The sequence below is a fragment of the Carassius gibelio genome, chromosome A25, assembly GCF_023724105.1.
Source record: "Carassius gibelio isolate Cgi1373 ecotype wild population from Czech Republic chromosome A25, carGib1.2-hapl.c, whole genome shotgun sequence".
Taxonomy (NCBI): domain Eukaryota; kingdom Metazoa; phylum Chordata; class Actinopteri; order Cypriniformes; family Cyprinidae; genus Carassius; species Carassius gibelio.
Window position 1 is genome coordinate 5,895,745 of NC_068395.1, and position 21,891 is coordinate 5,917,635.

A 21,891-nucleotide genomic window follows, 5' to 3' on the forward strand; every position below is an offset into this window, starting at 1 on the left:
CCTTGAAACATCACAAATGTCACATTCCCTGTGGGCTTTAAAGATATTGGTTCTCAGATTAAACAAACCAACAACTTAAATTTCATTCAAAACCTTTTGTGTTTCAAAGAGGAAGACTTACATGTCATATGCCTACAAGGTATCAATCTCTGAAGACCTGGAGAGTATCATCTGCAGGGGGGAAGTGTGTTATACTAACTTACAAACTCCATGATCTAGGGTTGTGTTTCATTTAAATGTTATTATCAAGGTATGTTTTACAAAAATAAAAAAATTGTCGCTGCCACTTGCATTGCTTTGCAAATATATGTTTGCTCAGCTTAAAGATAATGAGACAGCAGGTGTGTTTTTATTTCATAAGTCATGTTGTTGCTGCTGTGTTTTGCCCTTAATATTTAAGAGTTCAGTTTTCTTTCTCAACAGGAGAGAGGGCTGTGGGTGTCTCAGTTCCGTTGCACCACAAAGGCTGGTCATCATTAAAAGTAGGTAACAATCAGCTTTCCTATGTAAATTAAACTTTGTCTAACAAGATTTAATGTACTTTTTTTTTCAATTAAACCAATACAAAATTATTTGATCTAAAGAGGAAAGCAGCTGGATCTTTAAGCTATAGGTTACTGTTTATAGAAAGCAAATAGGATTTAATGGAATTTCCGTTATCTAAAAACAACCTGAAAAAACATTGAAGAACAAAACCATAGTAGGGGAAGGAGTCTGATATTAGCAGCTTACATCTGACTTCTATTCAATAAGTGATGCCTTATCCTCAGTCAGATGCAGCTAAAAGAGAGCTCAGAAGACAACAGCGTCCACCATCTCTCGAGATACTCCTCAGTTGCATGACTTTGTATTGATCATTCACAACTGCAACCATCTCCAGGGTTTTTCAAAGAAGTCTTGATCTGCTGCACTTTAATCAGTTCACCTAGCTTGTTTTTCCTGTTGAGCTCAAAGAGCATGTTCCCAAATGCTCTCACACAATGATGGGAAACCATGGTGTGTTCAGGATACGCAAAAACCCAGCGTCTCATCCCATTTTTATAACTCATGCAGCCAAGAATAACAAACATGGAACGGAATCTTTTTAAACCAAGTTGGAGACAAAACTCAATCCAGGTTCCCCAGCCTTTCCAAACACCCACACCCTGGCCTTGTTCTCCATCGCTTGTATTTTAATGTGCTGTCTAGGGCCTACTGATGTGAAACTTGGGCTCACTGTTTCAGGTTTATTGCCTGGAATCTTATTTACTCTTAGAGAATAGCAATAGATAGCCATCGTTATTGAAAATTAATACTCAAAACATCTTTGACAAGATAACGGTGCAACAACCCTAACCTGTTAATGTTTGCAAAAATGTAAAATAAGTAGTTTTTAAACTTGAACTTCACAATGCAATTCTGCACTTAAAACTATGTTACATTTAACTTCAATAAATATACAGTAAAAGAGTAATTTCACAGTAACCCATCAAAGATTTTATTTAAGTTTTTTACACATTAAAATGTTAATACACATGTCAGACAGCATGAATGAGTGGTTACATTGTGCAGTTGTTGATGTTAACCCCTGGATCTATAGGCTCCCCCTTTGCTAAGTCCGCCAAAACATGCATTCTTTTTATATTGCAGCTGATCCGGACCTAACCAGCACCTGGTGAAACAACACTTGCTGGGATGGGGCCTCCATAAACCTCTGGCACCACCCTCTTAATGCTGAAATCCCAAGGGCACATGCTTGTGTCCACCCCAAATTAAAACAAAACTAAATCAACCAAAAATGGTTTCCTACAACATCCCACGAAACAAATGAAGAAAATACAAAATTTACACACAACAAAAAAATTAAATGAAAGGTTTGCATACATTTGCATCATAAAATATATATTATATTAGGCAGCATAAGAGACAGTTATGAAAATGACTGAAAATGATAAGTGAAGGATGGGACTGCCTATAAAACAAATGCAGTCTTGTTAAACTGATTATTGTTTTCCCTTAAAAGTGGAAGGCCTTAACCTACTTAAAAAGTACAAAATAGAGCCAAATCCTACCAAAAGTGTGTGGAGGGGGGAAAAATACAAATCCATGTCCCTCATGCCAACCCATTACAGCAAAAAAGTTAGAATGTCACAAAACCTCAAACTATAATCATACACTACATAATTCAAATTCAAACAACTAAAGGTGTTTTCACACACTACGGAACTTTGCTTCAATGAGAAAACGTTGTTCCTGATGTGGAGGAATGTTCACTACACTGACAGTAGCTGAAGACTTGGGCTGGTGTAGGGAATGGATCCTGGTCTCCCTGTAACCTATTGTTTGTACAGTGCAAATCCAGCTTTTCAGTCTAGTTAGTATCACTCTGAATTTCAACCACGAACCCAACAGAGAGAAAACCAAGTTGGCCCATTCAAATGAGAGGCCACTTCAGGGACAGTTTATACAAGAACATTGTTATTCAGCCATCACAAAGAGACCAGCGCCTCTTGGCAGTTATAAAGCCGGATGTTGAACCTCTGGATGTTTCCGCACTTACTCGGACCATTAATTGAACATTGATGTTCTTGTAAATATTACCATCAATGCAAAAACCTCGCCATGATGTAAATGCACAATTCATTTGCAGATGCATACCAGAGGTCCTGGTTGTTACAAACAATCTTAGTGTCCCATTTTAACGGTTATATTCTTATTGCCATTTACATCATGTTTAAAGGAAAAAGGAATGCACCAAGATTGAACTATAACAATCAATTGGTCTTAGAAAAGGTCTCATTTCTACAATGCATCTAGTCTCATATACGCCTCTAGTTGAGAAACAATGTATTTTATGACAAAAAAATGGAAGGAAACATCCAGGTGCTCCCAAATACATTTTACAAGACATAGAGACTAAACAAGTTTCTCTGTTCTTTTTTTTTTTTTTTTTTAGTCACCAACACTAAATACACTTTAAATATCCACAGATGAACATTTGCAATCACGAGCTTAATGGATGAGAACGAGAAAGGCTATGAGAGATTTGTACTGGAGGCACACATTTTGCCAGAAGGCAATTATGGCCACCACTTGATTGTAGTTGATCAGATTGAAAAGACAATGAAAAGGCACTAGGGATGATGACTTATTCTATACCAATCTGATGTACACAGCAAGTACAGTAATGCATCTTCTTCACTAAACATTTGTGCGTATTAATCTAATCTTCCTTTCACATCTCTAAATATCTAGGGAACCTTTCATGAAGACTATATTTCTAGTCTTATTTATACTGCAATATTGAAATGTAGCCTTAAAATGGTCTCTGTACTGAAATAATGTGAAATTTTAACATTTAAAAACCAATCAAAAATGAAAGGCATTGTGCAGTTTCATGCATACAATAAATTCCCTCGCAGCAAACAAGGTAAGTGTACCACTAAACTAAAACTACCGAATACCACTCAAACCCACCCACCCACCAAACGCCCCTATTAGCATTCTGTCAGTTATCCACAAGAATAAGCAGTTTGTCATACCCTTTGCCACTATATTGAGAGAAAATGTGTTTCCTACTGAAATTAGAAGTACCTGAATTCTAGCATTGATTTCAGTACTTTACAAACACAGCGAAATGACGATGAATTGCATGAACCTTTTGTCAGAGGGTAAACAGGCCCTTTAATAACTAAACTATATCTTTGTTAATATCTTTCAACAGAATATCTCCAATCTATACCAAAATGCCTGGTTGGAAATGGTGAAAACATTTGACAAAATCCAGTTAAGTCCTTATTGGATATCAGCTCTCCGTAATAAAAAGTGACTGATGAGGTTGTGCGTGTTTTGGAGGTTAAGATGTGAATTAGGTCACTGAGTTTTGTTGCTACATCACTGGGGGAGCATCTTGGAGGAAGGGGGTAAAAGAAGAGCGGACAGTCCGTCCTTTCAAAGCCTGCTGGACACGGAAGTTGTTGACCATACTTCTCTGCAACTGTTCCTCCGCCGATGTGAACAGCAAGCTTCGAAACACTGCTAACTGAAAAAAGATAAAAAAAGAATGATAGAGAATATGTAAAAAAAAGGGGACACATTCAAATAAAGTTATTTAGAATGAGAGCAAATACCCTGTAATTTCCTGTCTTACATTCCCCAAACAGATCAGCCTCCTACCTGATCATGACTGACTTCAATGTGCTGTTTCATCACGATCCATGTCACCGCCTCAGTAAGAGGAGGAGTGGTCAGAGAGCCTGCGTATGTCCAATAGTCATTGATGTTTTCTGGGAGGAGACAAGCAGGATCGAACTTGGTGAACTCTACCACGCTGTCCTGGGTGGAAAAGGATGAGGATATTACACACTGTGCAATTGTTAAACAAAATGTATGCAACAAGTTTATCCCGGATCCCACTGTTTCCAAAGCTTAATACTCTTAGTTCTTAGTCTCAGTTTATAACGCGCAAAACTGTCAAAGCTCAATGTGTACAAAACATGTTTAATATCTTACCTTGTGCCTGACTGCAGGCAAGGCATCCACAAGTTTCTGCAGACCCTCGTGTCTCTTTCCAACCTATGTAATAGCAAATGTAATGTTAAAATTAAAATGTTATTTGTTTTTAAGTCTACTAAGCTTAAAGATGTTTGATATTAATTACATCAGTACCTTCAGAAAGACTGCGATCACAGCTAGTCCATTCTCCTCAATAACAGACTCCTCAAACAGACTGTACTTGTCAGAGTTCCAGTGAACAAGATGGAGCTGTGAGGAAACAGAGCAGATACACACCCATGCCATTGTGAATGAAATTAACGGGCACATTTCCCATAATGCCTTTCATTTGGTTCAGGTTACAACAGTAGTTCATCCTGTTACACAATCCTGCAGTTGAACAAAGTTGGGTTTTGTGTTTTTGTCGTGCCGCAATGGCTTTAACCAACATCCGCAGAAAATGGACAGAACTCCATTAATTCTGGTACGATAAGATTCAACCAAGGAGATGGCAATAAAAGCACTTTATGCAATAAAAGATACATTTGCAGGACCGAAACCTGAGCTGTTACACACACACACACACACACAGTAAAAAACAATTCTTGGCTCAAATATTTTTTTTTTCTCTCCAAAGTTTGCACGCCTGTAGTATTAAAGATATCTTAATGCCGCTTTAGACTTTGGGTCTTAAACTTTCCTTTTACAGTGACAGGGTGGGTTTGTGTAACTATGCGACAGAGCAGTCCGTTAAAGACGCAACTGTATGATGTTATAGTATGTCCCAAAGCTTGCCTACTCTTCTACTACACGCTTAGTAGGTGTACTTTTTCTTCACCTAAAGAAGTACATACTTTAAGGGCGTAGTATAAGTAGGCACATTGGGCCGCAGCAAGTGAATGGAGAAAGTGAATTGAAATGATGATTCAGTCTAAGCATTGCATTTTTAAATGAAAACGCACTAGTGTAAACACAGCCCAGGACATCATCAGTGAAGAGAGGGCTTGTCGGTCTCCTAACAAATGCAGACTTGCTCATTTTTACAAAACCTAATGAGTGACTCACATACTGACTGAAAACTATTTGAACTTTAAAACTATCTGCACTGATTTTTTTTGTGTTGGTTACATTGTGTTCTTTTGTGCAGTGGCTCAGGAGATGATTCTTTGGGTCTGTAAAAACTTCAACAAACTGAGAAAGTATTATACTGTTTGCCTTTCTATTACTAATAATATAAAAGCAATCGTTAACATAATTCTTTTCATACCTTTTAATTCCTTTATTTAACAGTTCTATCTGATTATTACATCGACTTCTAATCTGTATTAGACAGAACTGCATTATGAACAACAACTTTTGGTACATGATAAAAGCTCCTTGTGGTTTCTCGGTTTGAGCAATCAGAAATGATGCAAAACATGTGCATTTTTGAGTTTGTGATAGTGGTTCCTATGTAGAAAATCACTTCCTGCCCTCCATCTTCATTTCACAACACAGCAACACATTGAAGTGATGTCATGTGCAAACAAGCTATTCATTGATGTGACTATCCCACAAGAGAAATAGCGAGGCGTTCCCAACGGTAAAGTCTCCACCCTCTATTTCAGAGAAGCTCTGTCTGTGTCGCAAGAGAGAAATACTTCCTTATAATAAAAAAATAACAGACAGCTCAAAAAGATGACAAAGTAATGGAGTGATTGTGTTTTTCATTGTTAAATATAGAATAAATTCGTACATAAAGGTACCTCAGCAGGGTAAAGGCGGCGGTCTATGGAGTGTTCCGAGCCCCAGGTGTTGTTCTCCCCCCAGTGAAAATGAAACTGGCATAGTCTGAACTGATCCTCCAGTGGTCCTCCTTTCAGAGCTAAAAGAGGTTCATTTCAGTTCACAGTTTTTCCTCACACCACAGAACCATTCATTTGTTCTTTTCACCCACAACTGTTAGACAATAATACAATTAAAACACCATGTTTCTCTGTGTTCTTGTTAACAGAATTAACACACTGGAAATTGTTTTACTATTGTAAAATCTGAATAAATTAATATGGGATCAAGCTTTCCATTCAGTTTGTGTCATTTTTATATTTTATTAAAAGACAGTAATTACCAATTCCAAGTCAACATAGTAGTTCTGACAATAAAGATAGCTTACTGGATTTGTCAGTGGTGTCGTCATACTCGACCAGAAAAGAGTAGCCATTATTCCAGATCTGCTGGCAGGTTCTCGGGTCATACTGAACCTTCAGGGGTCTGAGCTGCGGATCAAAGATGCTTTCACGCACCACAATGTCAACTGGTGACTGCCGATCTCCTCCGGGAACAGCGAGCGGCTCCTGCCACATCGGATGCACTGGGAAGAGAAGGACTGGTCAGGACAACTAGTGATCTAGGCAGCATTTTGGTCATCGAAAATGTGCAAATGCAAGCGTAGTGCTTCAAAATGCTGTCTACGTAGACAAAATCCTAAACAGCCTAAAAAGAAACACATTTTAGAAACTGTATGCCAGTTATTACTAAAAACATCAAGACACAAACATGCCTTATCAAAACATATAGAATACATACTAGACAAACAGAGAGATAGAACACCTACATTTTATGGCACAAAGTGCAGCCTCGTGCGTTGCGTTACACATTTGTTCTGAAATTAAATGCTTAAAATCCAAAAGCAGCGAAAAGAAACCCAACGCAGGACAAAAAGCAGACGATCTGTTCTTCTGGAACTTGTTAGAGAAGTGAAAGTCGAGAAGAAAATATGCTTCCTTCTGTGAGTTGATGATTCAAAAAAAAATTTAAAAAAAAAACTCACATGTGGAGGAATGTCAGGGAAAAACTGACTGTAGAGTTCAACAGGAAGACAGTCAGCTGAGTTTTATGCCACCTTTATGAATAGACATCCCCTTGGGAATATTTTAGGCGATCCTTGAGCAAACATGTAAAATCTCCTTTATACAACGAGAAGCTTACACAATAACTGCTTAGATTGTGGTCACATGCTCCAGATTCTATAAAAGGAGAGGATTTAAAGCAGCCGGAGAATTTGACCAACTGCCTTTCATGAGATTAAAATGGCCTTTACTATAATTCCCGTCAGTCATTTAAGTGGTCCAGCAAAGACGGATTACAACCGTGCCGACCCATTTTATGGAAAGCAAACACAGCATGGGTTTTAGCTAACTATATTATAAAGTATCAAAAGACAAAGTCATTTAAGCTTAGTCTTTGATTAAATCTAAATTAAAATGAACTTTTGTAATAAACTTGATTGGGATTGTTAACTCTCTTATTTTCTTTCCCAAAACCATAGCTGACAGACCACATTAAACAACTAGGCTAATTGTGTGTAACCTTTACTTATTTAACTTCAACTGGTCTTTACTTGTATGTGGCTTTAAATATGTAAACAATTATAACCGGAAAAGAGTGGCTTTGATTGTTGATAAACCAATCTGGTTTAGATAAGATAAGGTCTATACAATGCAAATGACTGCTAGAAGGTGCTACTAATCGTACGGAAAATAGTACAAATAACTATTGTTATATGTATGATATATTATAAATAATTACTCCCACTGAGTGACACCTCAGTTAAGCCTAAGTTTACAACCTTGTTTTTCCTCATTCTCAACTCATTCTTGCAAAAACTACATAAAAAAAAAAAAAAAAAATATATATATATATATATATTTGATTGGAATTGAACATTTACTCAAGCATTTCCTGAAAATGTATGGAAAATTCATGAAAAAGAGCACTATTTCTTACCCTGTTTAAAGTTTTTTTTATTTGCTTATCAGTAGCTAATAACAAATAAATGAATAACATACTCGTACTAAAAAGTGATAAAACTCAGTTTATTTATTTTAAAAAGCTCTTAGGGAGAAAAATAAAAACTTTAAATGAAACCTATTCCTTCTCATGTGACTCACGTTGCTTCTTCGGGGCTGTTTTCAGTGAAGTGTTCTGCATGCCCCATATCTCTTATGGGCGGAGCTTGTGGAAAACAGTGACATTTGAATCATGTAAAACATAAGTAAACGGATGGGGTTACCATACATCTGCAATGATGACAATAAGGTTAATTTGCCACCAAAACACGATAAACTACTGCAGCTGCACTGAAACAATCAATGCATTGATAATTTCCTGCCGTGTTTCATGTAAACATTCCATTTCACTCAAAACCCGGAAGTCCTTCTTGAAGTCGTTTTGGCTGACAATAAACATACACATTGTGACTGCATAACCATAAACTAAGTTATAAAGGACAATACAACATCTGTTTTAAACCCTAGTGGTAAAAACAGTGCACAAATAGTCGAACAAAAAAATATCACTACCCAAAACAAGGTGGTGGGATTTCTACCATGACGCAAATCAAAATAATAACAACAATAAAAAGTTTAGCAAAAATGTACTAACCTTGACTGAGAGCTAATTTGCTGGAGCAAACAGACAAGTTACATGCCCGAGCAGGTATCCAGCGCTGGCTTCTGACATGTTTCACCAAATGTCTGTGGATCTGCCGACCGAGAGGCGCTACGATCGCTGCAAGGGTCACCATGATTTCCGTTTACACTAAAAATGAATTATATTGGGCTCGGATTAAACTCAAAGCTTGATTAATCGTAGGCGTCACGCCACGGCATGTGAAATATTGTCCTTTCGCGTGTGCTCTCGTGCCGATTCCGAACTTGTGCCAACAACACCTTACTTGTTCTCGTGCCCTACTGATTCGAGGATGAAGGCACAAAAAGGGCTGCTTAACAACACACACCAAAATCTGACTTGAGATCTAGATGTGTCCTGCTGTCTGGATCTTACGAAACTCAAACAGCTTTGTTTATAGTAAAGAAAGCAGGACGAAAATAACACGAATGTGGACCGACAGGTTTAAATTACCCAGTAAAAGGGGATAAAATGGAGGATACACAACCAGTTTGCTGTCTGTCGGGTGTCCAGCCTCCATCCAATCAGCTTCATCCACTGAGGGGCGTGCAGTGGAGGGCACGCGGAGACAACTATGACGTCACATTCAAGAAGGAATTTATTTACATTATTACCCACCATGTATTACATAAAAACTGGGTAATAATGGTAACCATTATTGTGTAAATAAATAAATAAATGCTTTTTCTTACGTTTTCCGATAGTTTATTTATTATTAATAGTAATAATGGCGTTTGTAATTATTTGTAATAATCTGTCCTGCTAGTTTGACAAAAGCATAATAAAACTAATTTAGAGCCTAAACATAATTTACATTTACAAGAAATAATACTAAAATCATTTAAATCACTCGGTTGAAAAACAAGCACGTCTTAATAAAACGCAACTTGTCAGTGAGTCCAAAAGTGAGTTGAGAACGGTGAACAGATTCGTGTACAAAAACCGACATTTATTTTTATTTTTTTTTTTCGTTTTTAATCCTTTGAAACGAAAATTGCTCCGAATGGATACGATGGCATTACTTGCTTGTCGTGTAAACGAGATTATATATATATAATATTATATATATATATATATATATATATATATTATTATTATTATTTTTTGCATAGTCTTCACTCATACCACACAAGAAAACAAGTATCTTGACCAAATAGATGAACTGTTGACAATTGCCCGATAAATTTGCCACTTAAGACAATAACTTGCCTTTTACTTGATGTGCCAACTAGAGGAAGGGTTAATGTGTCATGTTGCATCTTAGATTAACCCTTCTGACGACAAATACCAGGTGAACCATGGACTCCTTAAATAAAAAATAAAAATAAAAGAATGGTGTAAATAGTTGGAGTGTATTTTCTTAAAAAAAAATTACAATATTTTTCATTTTGGTTAAAAAGACATACAAACCATCATACAGTATTACTGTAAAATTTGGTGATTAGAAATATTATGGAGTTTTGCAACAAAAACCTGTAATAAATATGAAACTAGATGAAAAAATGCTTTGAAATACCGTGAGCACTTTTGTCAGCCTTTCTAAACCACTGCAAAATACGACACACGCATTGTAAAAAAATGCAAAGTTGAAAAGCATTTTATCCATCTGAGTAAATCCTAACAGAGTGCAGTTCGTAACTGTTTTCTGATCCCAAAAAACAAAGTACAGAAGAAAAAGACGACATCCATTGAGCTTGAACCATATTGTACAGATATATTTACATGTTTGGTAAGAGAAACCGTACAAAAAAAAATAAACTGGAGGAAAATCTTCTATGGTGGACAGGTGATATCTTGTCAGTTTTGCTAGTCTAGAGCGATGATGTCTTCATCATCATCGGCCGGCTGCTGGTCGAGGCGTTTGCGCTTAGACAAAGTATCATCCGTATTACTGTCATGATGCTTCCTCTTGCGGTTACTAGACTCCGAGGAAGCTTCCATGGTGCTTGAGGATGGTTCTTCGTCTGAGTCTACGATAAGGACGTCATCGTCCTCTGCAGCTGCTGTAAATATGAGAAAAGTGCATTATTCAAAAGCAATGAAACTTTTACACCCATTTAATACAAAAGATCATGTTTAGCTGAATGTCCGAGCTGTTCATATACAATATTTAGCTGAAACATTCCCTTTAAAGGCCGATGTTTTGCAGACAATCCATGTTGTTCTTACCTTTAGATGAGGTAGATGGCTGGGCAGAATCTTTGTTACCGTTTGCAATGTTTTTCCCTTCTTCCGGGACGCTTGGTGCAGGCGCCTTATCTGGGGCATCACCCACTACTTCAAACTCGACATCCTTTTCCAATTCCTCACTAAAATAAATGGAAGATACACTTTAATATTCAAGAAACCCAAAGTATCATCCTTGTAGCTAAATGGAGCCACATTGACCTGTGAATTAAATTGACCAGAAGAGTGTAATCCTGTAGGAAGTCATCTACTTGAAGACGGCTGCCGTTCCGAATCCCAAAGTCAGACAAAAATTTGTCATTGTTTCCTGTAGAGAAACAGAGAGACACAAACTTTAAAGGAGACCCATTATGCAAAATTCACTTTAATAAGTTGTTTGAACATAGATGTGTATCCAGTGTCTAAACAATCAGTCAATCGTAAAAAAAAAAAACAATCACTCCTTTATTTATTATGCTCTTACGTAAGAATAGGGAAGCCCCGCCCACAACTGGTGATGATTAGCCCTATTAGCATATAGATCCCACCCCGAGTTAGCCGCACACAGTCCGCAGTGTTTACATCATCACTAGAGCAGCTAGTGATATGTCTCTGCTACATGAACTTTATAACTGTTCTGTTGTTAGCTGTAATAATTAACATAAGGGTCTCCATCTACTCTCGGCGTCTGAGCCACTGAGGATGCAGTGAATTAATTGTATTAATTAAGGGAATGTGTCCAAGAAAATAGCTAAATTTGAATATGTTTGTGCAGATCATTGAGACTGCTCTGAAAACTATGGTCATTAAAACACAGGACTAACACAAATCTGTGTTATGGATGAAGTTGGATCACAAACAGTTGGTATTGATCCATCTTTGAGAATTCTATTCGCTGTGTGACTGACATTCTCCAGTTTTAGTACTGGAGTGTCCAAAAGGCGGAGCCTTTTTCAGAAAGGGTGGAGGGGAGCAGTAGCTGGTTTGCATTTAAAACAGTGGTTTTCAACCTTTTTTTCCACTAGGCTGTACTATAGTCCAAGTGAAAGTCTAAATATTATGATATCTAATCGATTACATTCATTGAAATAATTCTACTCCCCATAAATAAAACACCTGATGCTGTCGGGAGCGGACCAATTTTGTGAAATTCAGCTCAAAAGGAGTAACAGCACAATGAGGTTGTGATTGTAAAGCCTGTGTTATATTTCCGCATGAGCAATCCGGACACGTACACGGTAAGCCCGGGCTTCTTCCATTTATACTTCCGAAAGTTGATGGTCCGCTCTGCAACAAACATGTGAACAAACAATTGCCCAGGATTGCACATCTGGCTGTCTTTACATTCTTTTATTGACGGATTGCACAGGTCCTCATAGCAATGAGCTTCTTCACACTGCCTGCACATGTGTAATTGTGCTTTTGAAGCCTTCTGACCTCACATACCTGTCTGCGCGGTCATAAAAAATGTGAGGCACGTTCGTCCTCTCAGAGCCTCCGCACACACTCTCCCATGGCGATTTTTACATCACGCCTACCTAACGGTCCATAGCGGCTTGCGGACGTGGAAATTATAACAGAGGCTTAAGATGCAGTCTGTAAAACACGCACGGGAGCATGACTTGACGCGCGACATTTCAGAAAATGTGCATTCACAAATGTAGCTTATGTTGATCCTAATATGGAAAGCACTTTCGAATTTAATAATATGAGGTTCTCTCCAGAGATGTTTTGCCACATTTCTTTAAGGATGATTGCTACGTAGTGTATGGTGTTTTCGTTTGTCTGAACTTCAAGTGAGTTGCGGTGCAAACCGAAAATCCAGCACTCTCCTTCACTGCTGATACTGCGACTATTCTTGTTTGTATGTGTGCCTTCGCAGGCATTTTCCACATTTCTCCCTAAACAAATTTGTCCATTCATTCAATTTTACCTGAACTAATGGCTGTTGATGACTATCTGAATTGAGTTCTGCCAAAGTGCGCGCTGGTACAGTATGAGTTTGTTAAGTGCGTAACCTTATGTGAGTAGGTCTGCTCATGTCTGAAAATAATATATGAAAAACAAAATTTCACATAAAAAAAAATATTTATTATATTAATTAATATACTTATATTTCTTTAGTACATTTTTAAATTAAGGTAAAAAATAAAATGAATAGTAAAACTGAAAAAACAAATTGTGTTCAGCATGGTGGGCCGCATTTGAATTTGTGAAGGGCCGCACGCGTGCGTGTTGAGAACCACTGTTTTAAAGAGATGCACGAAAACAATATTTGTGCATAATAATGGGCATAATATAAAAAATGATTTGTGGGGTTTTCTGAGATGAATTGCCACAGACACATTCTGGCGACACCTGACTAAAAATTATATCTTGTAAAGAAGGGGCATAATAAGTCCCCTTTAAAAACAACAACAACAAAAAAAACTTATATAATGCCAAACCTGACAAAATTTGAAATTATCCTCATTAGCCAACGGACGAAGAAATGTAGAAATAAATATAGAAACAATTACGTAAATACATATGTGGAAATAAATAAATGTATAAAATGGAAGAAAACAATTAATGTGGAAAAAAATATACATAAGGAAATAAAAGTATAAATATTTATTTTAGGTTTTACTTTTCTTTGTATATTTAATTCACATTTTTTACATTTCTTTGTATATTCATTAAAAATTTGGCCTCCCATACAGAGTATGTTATAGTGGAGCACCTGCCCTCTAGAGGCTAACTTAATACCTTCAGTCTCTCCTTCCTCTGAAGAGATGAGGATAGTTCCTTTTCCATCCTCAATTTGCACATCTGGTGCCACCATGCCAAACTTCTCCTTCAGTATCTGAAAATGCAACACCATGAATGAAAAAGATTACTTTTCACTCCAGACTTGAATCTCTTGGAGATCACAAAAAAAAAAGTATATATATATATATATATATATATAAATAAATAATGACTGGTACCTTGTCCTGAAGAACTTGCACAATGGTCTTGTGCACATTAAGTTTGACTGTGACCTCAGGTTTACTGGCACACACGTAACAGTTGGGATTAGGAGGGTCCAGCGCACACGGTACGAGAAGCTTTTTTCTGGGGTTCGGCTGCTTATTCAGGAAAATCTTTAAAAAAAAACACAAAAAACAAGAATAAGACTACGGGCCTGTCCAAATACCCACACTTGCAGACTTGGCCACTTGAGAGCACATGCACACAACGAGTAGTAAGTGCGCAAGACTGCCCCAGATCTTAAAAACACCAAAGCGCTGTCCCCATAACACACACTAAACCCACACTATCACAAATACCTCTCTGAAGTGGTAATCAAGGCTAAGCATAACACCCCATCATTCATCATGTTACTAATCATGACAGTTTTTGCCAAGATATCACAGAAACCTCTCCACTATAAAAATGTGTTAGATATTACACTTAATTTAGCAGAAAAACAGTGTTGAACATTTTATTGGTGCAAAGATAAGTGTGTATTTTGTACAACATTTGCAACTGCTTTTTATCACTTAATCAAAAGCACCACAATTACTAAACTGTATAATCTTTTATAGAGACTAGTACAGAGATGTAAGATATTTTAAATGCAATGTATTGAAAATCAGAATAAAGCTTTGTAAACACTTGCATTTTTATAACACTAAGTGTGTTCCATTAGGTAGAGAAAAGTTCAGCACACACTTGTGGTCTTCATGCTTGAACACGTAGGCGAATTACAGGAAATATATTACACAAGCAGACAAATGCAAAGACCGCAAGTGTGAGCACTTGGACAAACGCTGTAACTCCCACCCATACCACTTGACAAGTTTTTCAGAAACAGGAAGGGGTTAAAAGGTCTTCATAACCAAAACTACAGATGAGATGTGATTACCTTAAACCAAGTGAGAAAATGAAATGGAAAAATGTACTAGATATAACAGGACATGATGCAATTCGGGTGTCGGGTGTGAAAGGAGCAAGACTGCAAGTTTACCGTGTGACACTGGTCGAACTCTGAGTGAAGAGTCTTCAGCGCCTCCAGAACAATGAGCCCAGCGATGACGGCATTAGTGGTGGCTATTGCTGGAATGATGTTCCCTGCCATGGCTAGATGAGAGGGAAATTATTTTATTTAATATTTATTCATTTTAAAGCCATGAGTTATAAGGCTATAAAACATTCATCTGAAGTTTAATTCTCAGTGAATTAAGCATAAAAATAAATAAATAAAAACTTTATTAAGCCAAAAATGGAACAATTTAAAAAGACACTTTAATAGAAAATGTTTTCAAACACCAACTAAAAAGATCATTTTGAATCATTTAAGTCAAGGCAGTCACATCCTTACATTTGACATCAAAGCGGCTTTTCATGTTCATGCTGAAGACGTTCATGCGCAAGTTTGCAGCTGCTGTTACGAAGTCCATGGCTGGAGGATCATCCTGAAAACAGCAGCACAAATAATAATTTAATCAAATAAATTATTTTAAAACATTCATATATTTTAGAATAAATATGTATGACTTACTAGTTACACAATAAAATGAGAGAAAGGTATGTTGTGTATATCTGATATTCCTCACCTTGTCCCAGATTAGCTCTGCACCTTCACCCTTCTCCGTCAGTTGAGATCGGAGTGTTTCTACACTGCGGTGGAAAAGCCGAGCGTAACCTTGAACACCTAACACCTGCTGGTCCTTCAGACCTGTGCCACAGGCCTCCTCCTGAGAAGATTCTTACACACAGACACACACCACAGCCTCATTAACATGTCTTTTAAACACAGTTTCTTATCATTTTTCAATATAACCAAAGCTTTTGGCATGTACAGATAATTCCCGAACAAACACACACCATGCTGATGGATTTCAGTCCAGTCTAGAGGTAGTGGGGCTTTTCTCTTCTTCCACAACTTATCCATGGTCAAAAGATACATGATGTCATCTTTAAAAAGCTGAAATGATGCACAATATCACCTTTAGACTATTTTTAAAAGGACAGACGTGTTAATGAAGTTATTTCAAGTATGTAACAGAACTTGCACCTTGTTGAAGAGTTTGACAGGATCATAACCTGTGGAACGAGCCCACTCTTTAGTGGACACCCGCTTGATGTCTCCATCCTTATTGGAGGCTGTAGCTCGGGCTGCTGCATCTGCGAGGTTCCCTGTAGTCAATAAACGTCCCGGAAACATCTTTTCATTAAATGGGTCCAATTCAAACTTACAGTACATACTTGACACTTGAAGTTTCCATTCTTAAAAGATAGTTTATGCCTTTAATGCATAAAACACCACATGTATTTTTAATCCAAGCACATAAAAGTTGTAAATGTGCAACTACTCACAAGCAGCCTCAGGGTCAGCTGTGTCAGGTGACACCTCCTGATCTGCATCCTCCTCGCCAAACAGCTGACTAGGGAGGCAATCCAAAATGACATGTAAGTGGAGGAGAATAATTTAATTAGCTTTCAAATACAAGTTAATAATATTCATACACCATTTCACTTAATAAAACTATCGTTAGATACACACAAAAAATACTTTTAAGAAACAATGACCGAAATATTTTACTGTTGGAAAGCAGAACGCACTTCTCAATGAAATAATAACTATAAGATTAATACAGTTTATTAAAACAATCTGTTAAGGTATATCACACAATATTTCATCCAGATTTTAATTTAAACTGGAAACCTATGTTGTGCAGGCCGGCACATTGTTTGTCAAAACAAAAACATTTTATTTTTATTTGTTCTCTTATTTTGGCAAAGTATTATGAATTCAATATAAAATCCACAATTTTTTATACATTTGTATTAAATCATAAAACAAGAAATCTGCGAGGGGAATATCATCAGTTTAGCCTCTGTGATGAGACTAGCGAGGGTGTCAGTTTTCTACCCCCGTGGTGAAGAGTCAACCACTTGAGGTTTTGATGTGTTTTTTGAGGGAAAGTCCTCTCAGTTTAATCACTGCACTGTTCAGTGTTGTTTGTGCAAAGTGCATTAAAACTGAAACAATACACAGAACAAAAATCAAGTGTAATTACCCTTCAAAGAGACGTATTAGTGTAGAGAACTTACTTGAAGAGATATTTGGCCCACACGATGCAGTGAATGGGTTCTGAGGGAGTGTTGCGAATGGTGCAGCCTGGGAAGGTTTTCTGCGTGGGTTTAGGCTGACACTCATAGCACTCCGTTTGACCCTGCAGTTTGCAGATTTACAAAACGTGAATGCCTAGAGAGTGACACTGAGATGAATACAGCAACATGTGCCACAAAAGTTGCTGATTTAATAGAAGAGCCTTGCCTTCTTGATAACTGTGACTTGTCCCAGATATCCAGCTGTGCCGCTCTCGATAAGGGGAATGTCAGCAGCCAAACACATCCTGTTGACGTGATTCCTGGCCGCTGAAAGGACAAAAAATTTTTTTTTTTAGAAATATAGAGTTCCTTAACTTTTACCAAAGACGGCTAAATTATTCACACCTCTGTTGTCCAAAGCATTCATGACAAGCTGGAAATTTCTGAAGAATTCCACGTTGTAATCTTGGCTGCAAAGTGCAAAGAATAAAACATTGGACCTCAACATTTTTGATCTTTAAATATTTTTTTATAGTATCCACAGACAGATCAACTTTTGAAATGCACTATCAAATGTCCAGACACTATCAAGTCTTTATCTTGGTAAAATGGAACTGGACTCACTTCATGATGCTGTCATGGTAAGCAGTGATGTTCGCAGAAGGGCAAAACCGAAGCACACTCTCCTTGGCAACCTGAAACATGCTAATAATTGATTTGTCTGATGCAGATTTTTAAATCACACATGCTAAATTCAGTTATACAGTTTACCTGAGCTTTAGACTTGCCAACATGTTTCTTCTGAAACAGGAACTGTCTGTTGAGGTTGCTGACATCAATGGTGTCCAGGTCAATCTGCAAATGAGGATAATTAAATAAATAAAAAAACAATGAAGTTAAAATAAAAACAACAACAATACTACAATATAGTAATCATTAAATAAAGTGCAAAACCATGCTAGCATGAAAACACAATGCATTTTAAAGGGTCCCTAAAAGTCCCCAGGTTGTGTGCCATTGTAACACACCATTTTTTTTTTAAATGGCATAATATGCCATAATTAAACAATGTGTTTATTTGCAGTATTCATTATTTAATAACTAAAATAAATCTGCCAAATTAGCATTTCCAAAAAATGTTATCATTTTATATTATTTTTCAGTTTTACAATAACTTAGATATTTATTTTCATCATGCATTTTAAAGACAAAATAAGATGCACTAAAAAGTTGGTTGCGTGCCACTGTAACACTTAATAATACAAAAATAAAAACACTGAAAGCCTCATCAACATAATCTCTCTTCAATATCGGTTAAGTGAGCGCTTTATATCACTTAATGCTTGTTACATTTGTCAGATTACAATCTTACCAAAACCCTTTCACAATAATTTTGAACAGTAACCAACTGATTCAACTATGTAATTATTATGCATACACGTAGAAACCCGAGCGTTACATTATCCTGCTAATAAAAAGCTTGCAGTTTCCGAACCTTGTGTAGAAAATGAACTATAGCTAAAACTATAATACTAGAAACACTATACTACGACTAGAATACAGAAGCTACTTCAAAGACATAGTAGAAGAGTTATCACACACAAGATGCTTGTTTGTTGAAACAAAATATAATCTTTGTCTGATACCATATTTAAAATATTAAAAGACATTTTCATTTCAATATAATCTTTTCGAATGTAATGTCAAGAGTGGTCACATTTGTCAGTGTTTTCAGGGAGATTTGTAAAACTGAACACAGAGCGAAAGAAAAGAGCTGACTCGTGTTTACGATGAAACGAGAGGCATTACGTCCTTAAAATTTGTGATGTGACGAGTTATGTACTGCTGTATATAAGTCACGGCTCTCATTTTATTTCATTATTATATATGAGGATATGTGATAATGGGGCCTGATTCATGCAGCACAAAGAGAGTCCGCCTTCCTCCAACTTACCACTTCAATATTCTTAAAGCCGGTGAGCACCAGGTTTTTCAGCAGCTCGCAGCCGATGCCTCCCGCTCCGACCACCAGCACCCGGCAGGAGGAGAGGGAGTCGGCGTGCTCTTTGCGGAGAGGTCCCACCAGTTTTGCCATTCTCTGCGTTTCAGTGGTGCGAGAAGCAGCAGTTTGATCCAGCGGGGAGGGGAGAGACTCGAGGCAGATGCGCATGCGCAAAGACTGAGCGCCCAGCACAAAAGCGAGTAACACGCAGCTGGATTTACTAGCGACATCTGCTGGTGAGGCTCAGCTACAAAATACATTTATTAGAAAATAAAACGGAAATAATACGAATACAATTCCTAATAGCAAATATTTACATAATTAAATCAGGGTAACACTCTGCAATATGGTACAATTTGTAAAAATGTGTAAATGCATTAGCTAACGAATTACAATGAGCAATAGGCCTAAAGTTATATCTATTTCAAGCAACTATAAACCTTTGTAAATGTTAGTTAGTAAAAATATAACTTCACAGTGAATTAATTACCCAAAAATTCGACAAAATTATCATATATACAAATTATTCATTATAATAATAAAAAATTATAGCCTGATTGCACTGTTAGTCTCTTTGGATAAAAGCATAATAAAATAAATGCTGCAGTATTGTTAGTAGCCTACATGTAAACCAGTGTAGTTAACTAATGTTAACAATTAAAACCTTTCTGTAGTTTTACCATCTTTAGTTACTTTCAGTATTACTTTTGAAAAATAAATAAATAAATGAAGTGTATTAAAACGTTTTTGCATTATTGTGATGGCTGAATGTATTTATTTATTATTTAAATAGATGAAAATACTGTACATTAAATAACAATAGACATAGATATATAATAAGAATAAATAAATAATATAGTGATTAAATGTGGATTCATTGATTTTGCAATTGGCAAAGATTAATACAAATATACAGCTCATGACTCTCATAAATTAAGTCGGGGATAATGGGGCCTGATTAATCTAGCACAGAGAGAGTCTGACTTCCTCCAACAGTTATTATTAAGTAATTAAAAATAAATCAATCAAATAAATTACAATTAATTAAAAAATAATTAATGAATCAAAAATTTTGCTATGTATGTGTGTGTGTTTGTGTGTAATAAATGAAACTGAATGAATATGTATATACATTCATAAGTACACACACACACACACACACACACACACACACAATTGTATAATATATATATATAGGCTTATATGCACACACACACACATACACACACACATAAATTTGTATATGTATATATGTACACCCAAAATTGCATTTTCATGCAGCTTTGCTCCTCTGTATAATGAATGACGTGGTTAAGACTAAAACTGCAGTGCATTAAATAGCCACCGCTGAAGTTGTGAAGTGAAGGCGACAGTTTCAGAAGGGTGTTTTTCTCAGAATAATGATGGTCTGATCTACGTGTCTTTTCCAGTGAACTGAAAGGCCTGTTCTGCTCTTCTGGAAATAACACATTTTAAACTAATTCTTTAAAGGGAATTTACAAAATAGCCAAGATTAATGTAGATTAAGTGGATGACATTGACCTGCAATTATATAGAGAAACTTTTAAATCACTTCATTCAATTAAATCCTGAAAAAGTCAAATAAAGTGATTCAAATCTCACATTAGCCAGTTTGACTAATTTGATCATATCCTACATACTGTAACACTAAGTACCTCATATCAAAATGAGTCATAACAGAATGAGTCAACATTTCTCATGTCATTACTAAAGGAATAAAAATGACACACTGCTGGTGGTTCCTCGGGGGTTTTGATGCTCTGCTGAATGAATCTGGTTTATGGTTCATTCACTGTACTTTAATAATAATATTTTAGCAGGTCTGCATGCTATTCTGTTAAATTATCAAATCGTTACTGGTGTATTTGTCAAATATATCATGAATATTGCTGAAAACAAACAAACATGCACAGTTTGTGAGCAAGATAATTATAAAACTGATACACATATTCATACACATTTACACATTCTAATAGAGCATTTGCATATGTGCCATTTACTGAACATGAAAATGAGAGTACATATCATACAAAAAACCACAGGCCAAATGTGCTGAATGCTAAGATCTTGATCGTTATCAGGCTGAGTAGATTTTTCTAAGATGCATCACCTTTATCTTACATCATCACTTGGCTTTCCATTGTTTCAAGAAGAATGACCCTTTATGTAATATGTAAAGAGCATTTCATGAATCTATTATAAACAGATTAAGAAAAAAAAATGTTGGAAATACCACATGAAATGCTAAACACTGAAAACATTAAGTGCACCATATCACCAGATCACTGACAGACCAAAATAGTTGGTTTATAATGATAACAGGAAGTTATTTATTTTTTCTAAGCGCTATCTAAACCACTATGAAAAGATATAATACTTGTGTGGGATCGTGATTAAAAATAAAAAAATAAAAAAATTATTGAATATTTAGGCAATACAGTACTCACTTCTAAATAAGTGAAATACATATTAATAATTTAATAACTAGTAGAATTATTTAAATTGTTATTTTCTACATTTTATTTATCTTAACTTATTATTGATAATAGTTTTTAATTATAAAAGTCATATAGTATTATTAAAGTTGTGACTTTTTAATGTAAATATTCAATACTTATAATATTTTACATTGTAAATAATTACATTTGAAATACAGAATAATACATATTAAATAATACATTTAATATTTATATTATACA

At 36.2% G+C, this 21,891-nt stretch overlaps 2 protein-coding genes across 6 annotated transcripts in view; both read right to left on the minus strand.

The window, feature by feature from the left end:
* Nucleotides 1-1,453: 1,453 nt before the first annotated feature.
* Nucleotides 1,454-9,468, minus strand: LOC127947427 (carbonic anhydrase 5B, mitochondrial). Of its 3 annotated transcripts, none has more exons than XM_052544539.1 (7): nt 8,896-9,468; nt 6,626-6,823; nt 6,219-6,337; nt 4,648-4,743; nt 4,492-4,554; nt 4,156-4,314; nt 1,454-4,021 (listed from the first exon to the last, which is right to left on the minus strand). In XM_052544539.1, the coding sequence occupies exons 1-7, from the start codon at nt 9,035-9,037 to the stop codon at nt 3,869-3,871; spliced, it is 930 nt and encodes a 309-aa protein (XP_052400499.1). In that variant the 5' UTR covers nt 9,038-9,468; the 3' UTR covers nt 1,454-3,868. The 3 variants fall into 3 exon arrangements, with proteins under 3 accessions (XP_052400499.1, XP_052400501.1, XP_052400500.1); XM_052544541.1 differs by lacking the exon at nt 8,896-9,468 and adding an exon at nt 8,403-8,798; XM_052544540.1 differs by lacking the exon at nt 8,896-9,468 and adding an exon at nt 7,067-8,081.
* Nucleotides 9,469-10,503: 1,035 nt separating this feature from the next.
* LOC127947425 (SUMO-activating enzyme subunit 2) overlaps nt 10,504-21,891 on the minus strand; it is a 65,277-nt gene continuing 53,889 nt past the window's right edge. Inside the window, exons 2-18 of one of the 3 annotated variants that reach the window (XM_052544534.1) lie at nt 19,124-19,182; nt 17,941-18,024; nt 17,794-17,864; nt 17,575-17,639; nt 17,396-17,496; nt 17,170-17,291; nt 16,432-16,499; nt 16,130-16,251; nt 15,940-16,039; nt 15,669-15,820; nt 15,434-15,527; nt 15,080-15,192; nt 14,058-14,213; nt 13,837-13,933; nt 11,311-11,416; nt 11,092-11,231; nt 10,504-10,925 (exon numbers count right to left, since the gene is read on the minus strand). In XM_052544534.1, coding sequence (XP_052400494.1) covers nt 10,729-10,925; nt 11,092-11,231; nt 11,311-11,416; nt 13,837-13,933; nt 14,058-14,213; nt 15,080-15,192; nt 15,434-15,527; nt 15,669-15,820; nt 15,940-16,039; nt 16,130-16,251; nt 16,432-16,499; nt 17,170-17,291; nt 17,396-17,496; nt 17,575-17,639; nt 17,794-17,864; nt 17,941-18,024; nt 19,124-19,182 — 1,847 coding nt within the window. In that variant the 3' untranslated portion in view covers nt 10,504-10,728. Of the gene's footprint in view, nt 10,926-11,091; nt 11,232-11,310; nt 11,417-13,836; nt 13,934-14,057; nt 14,214-15,079; nt 15,193-15,433; nt 15,528-15,668; nt 15,821-15,939; nt 16,040-16,129; nt 16,252-16,431; nt 16,500-17,169; nt 17,292-17,395; nt 17,497-17,574; nt 17,640-17,793; nt 17,865-17,940; nt 18,025-19,123; nt 19,352-21,891 lie in introns of those variants that run through there. The other 2 variants (XM_052544533.1, XM_052544536.1) reach the window with 2 other exon arrangements.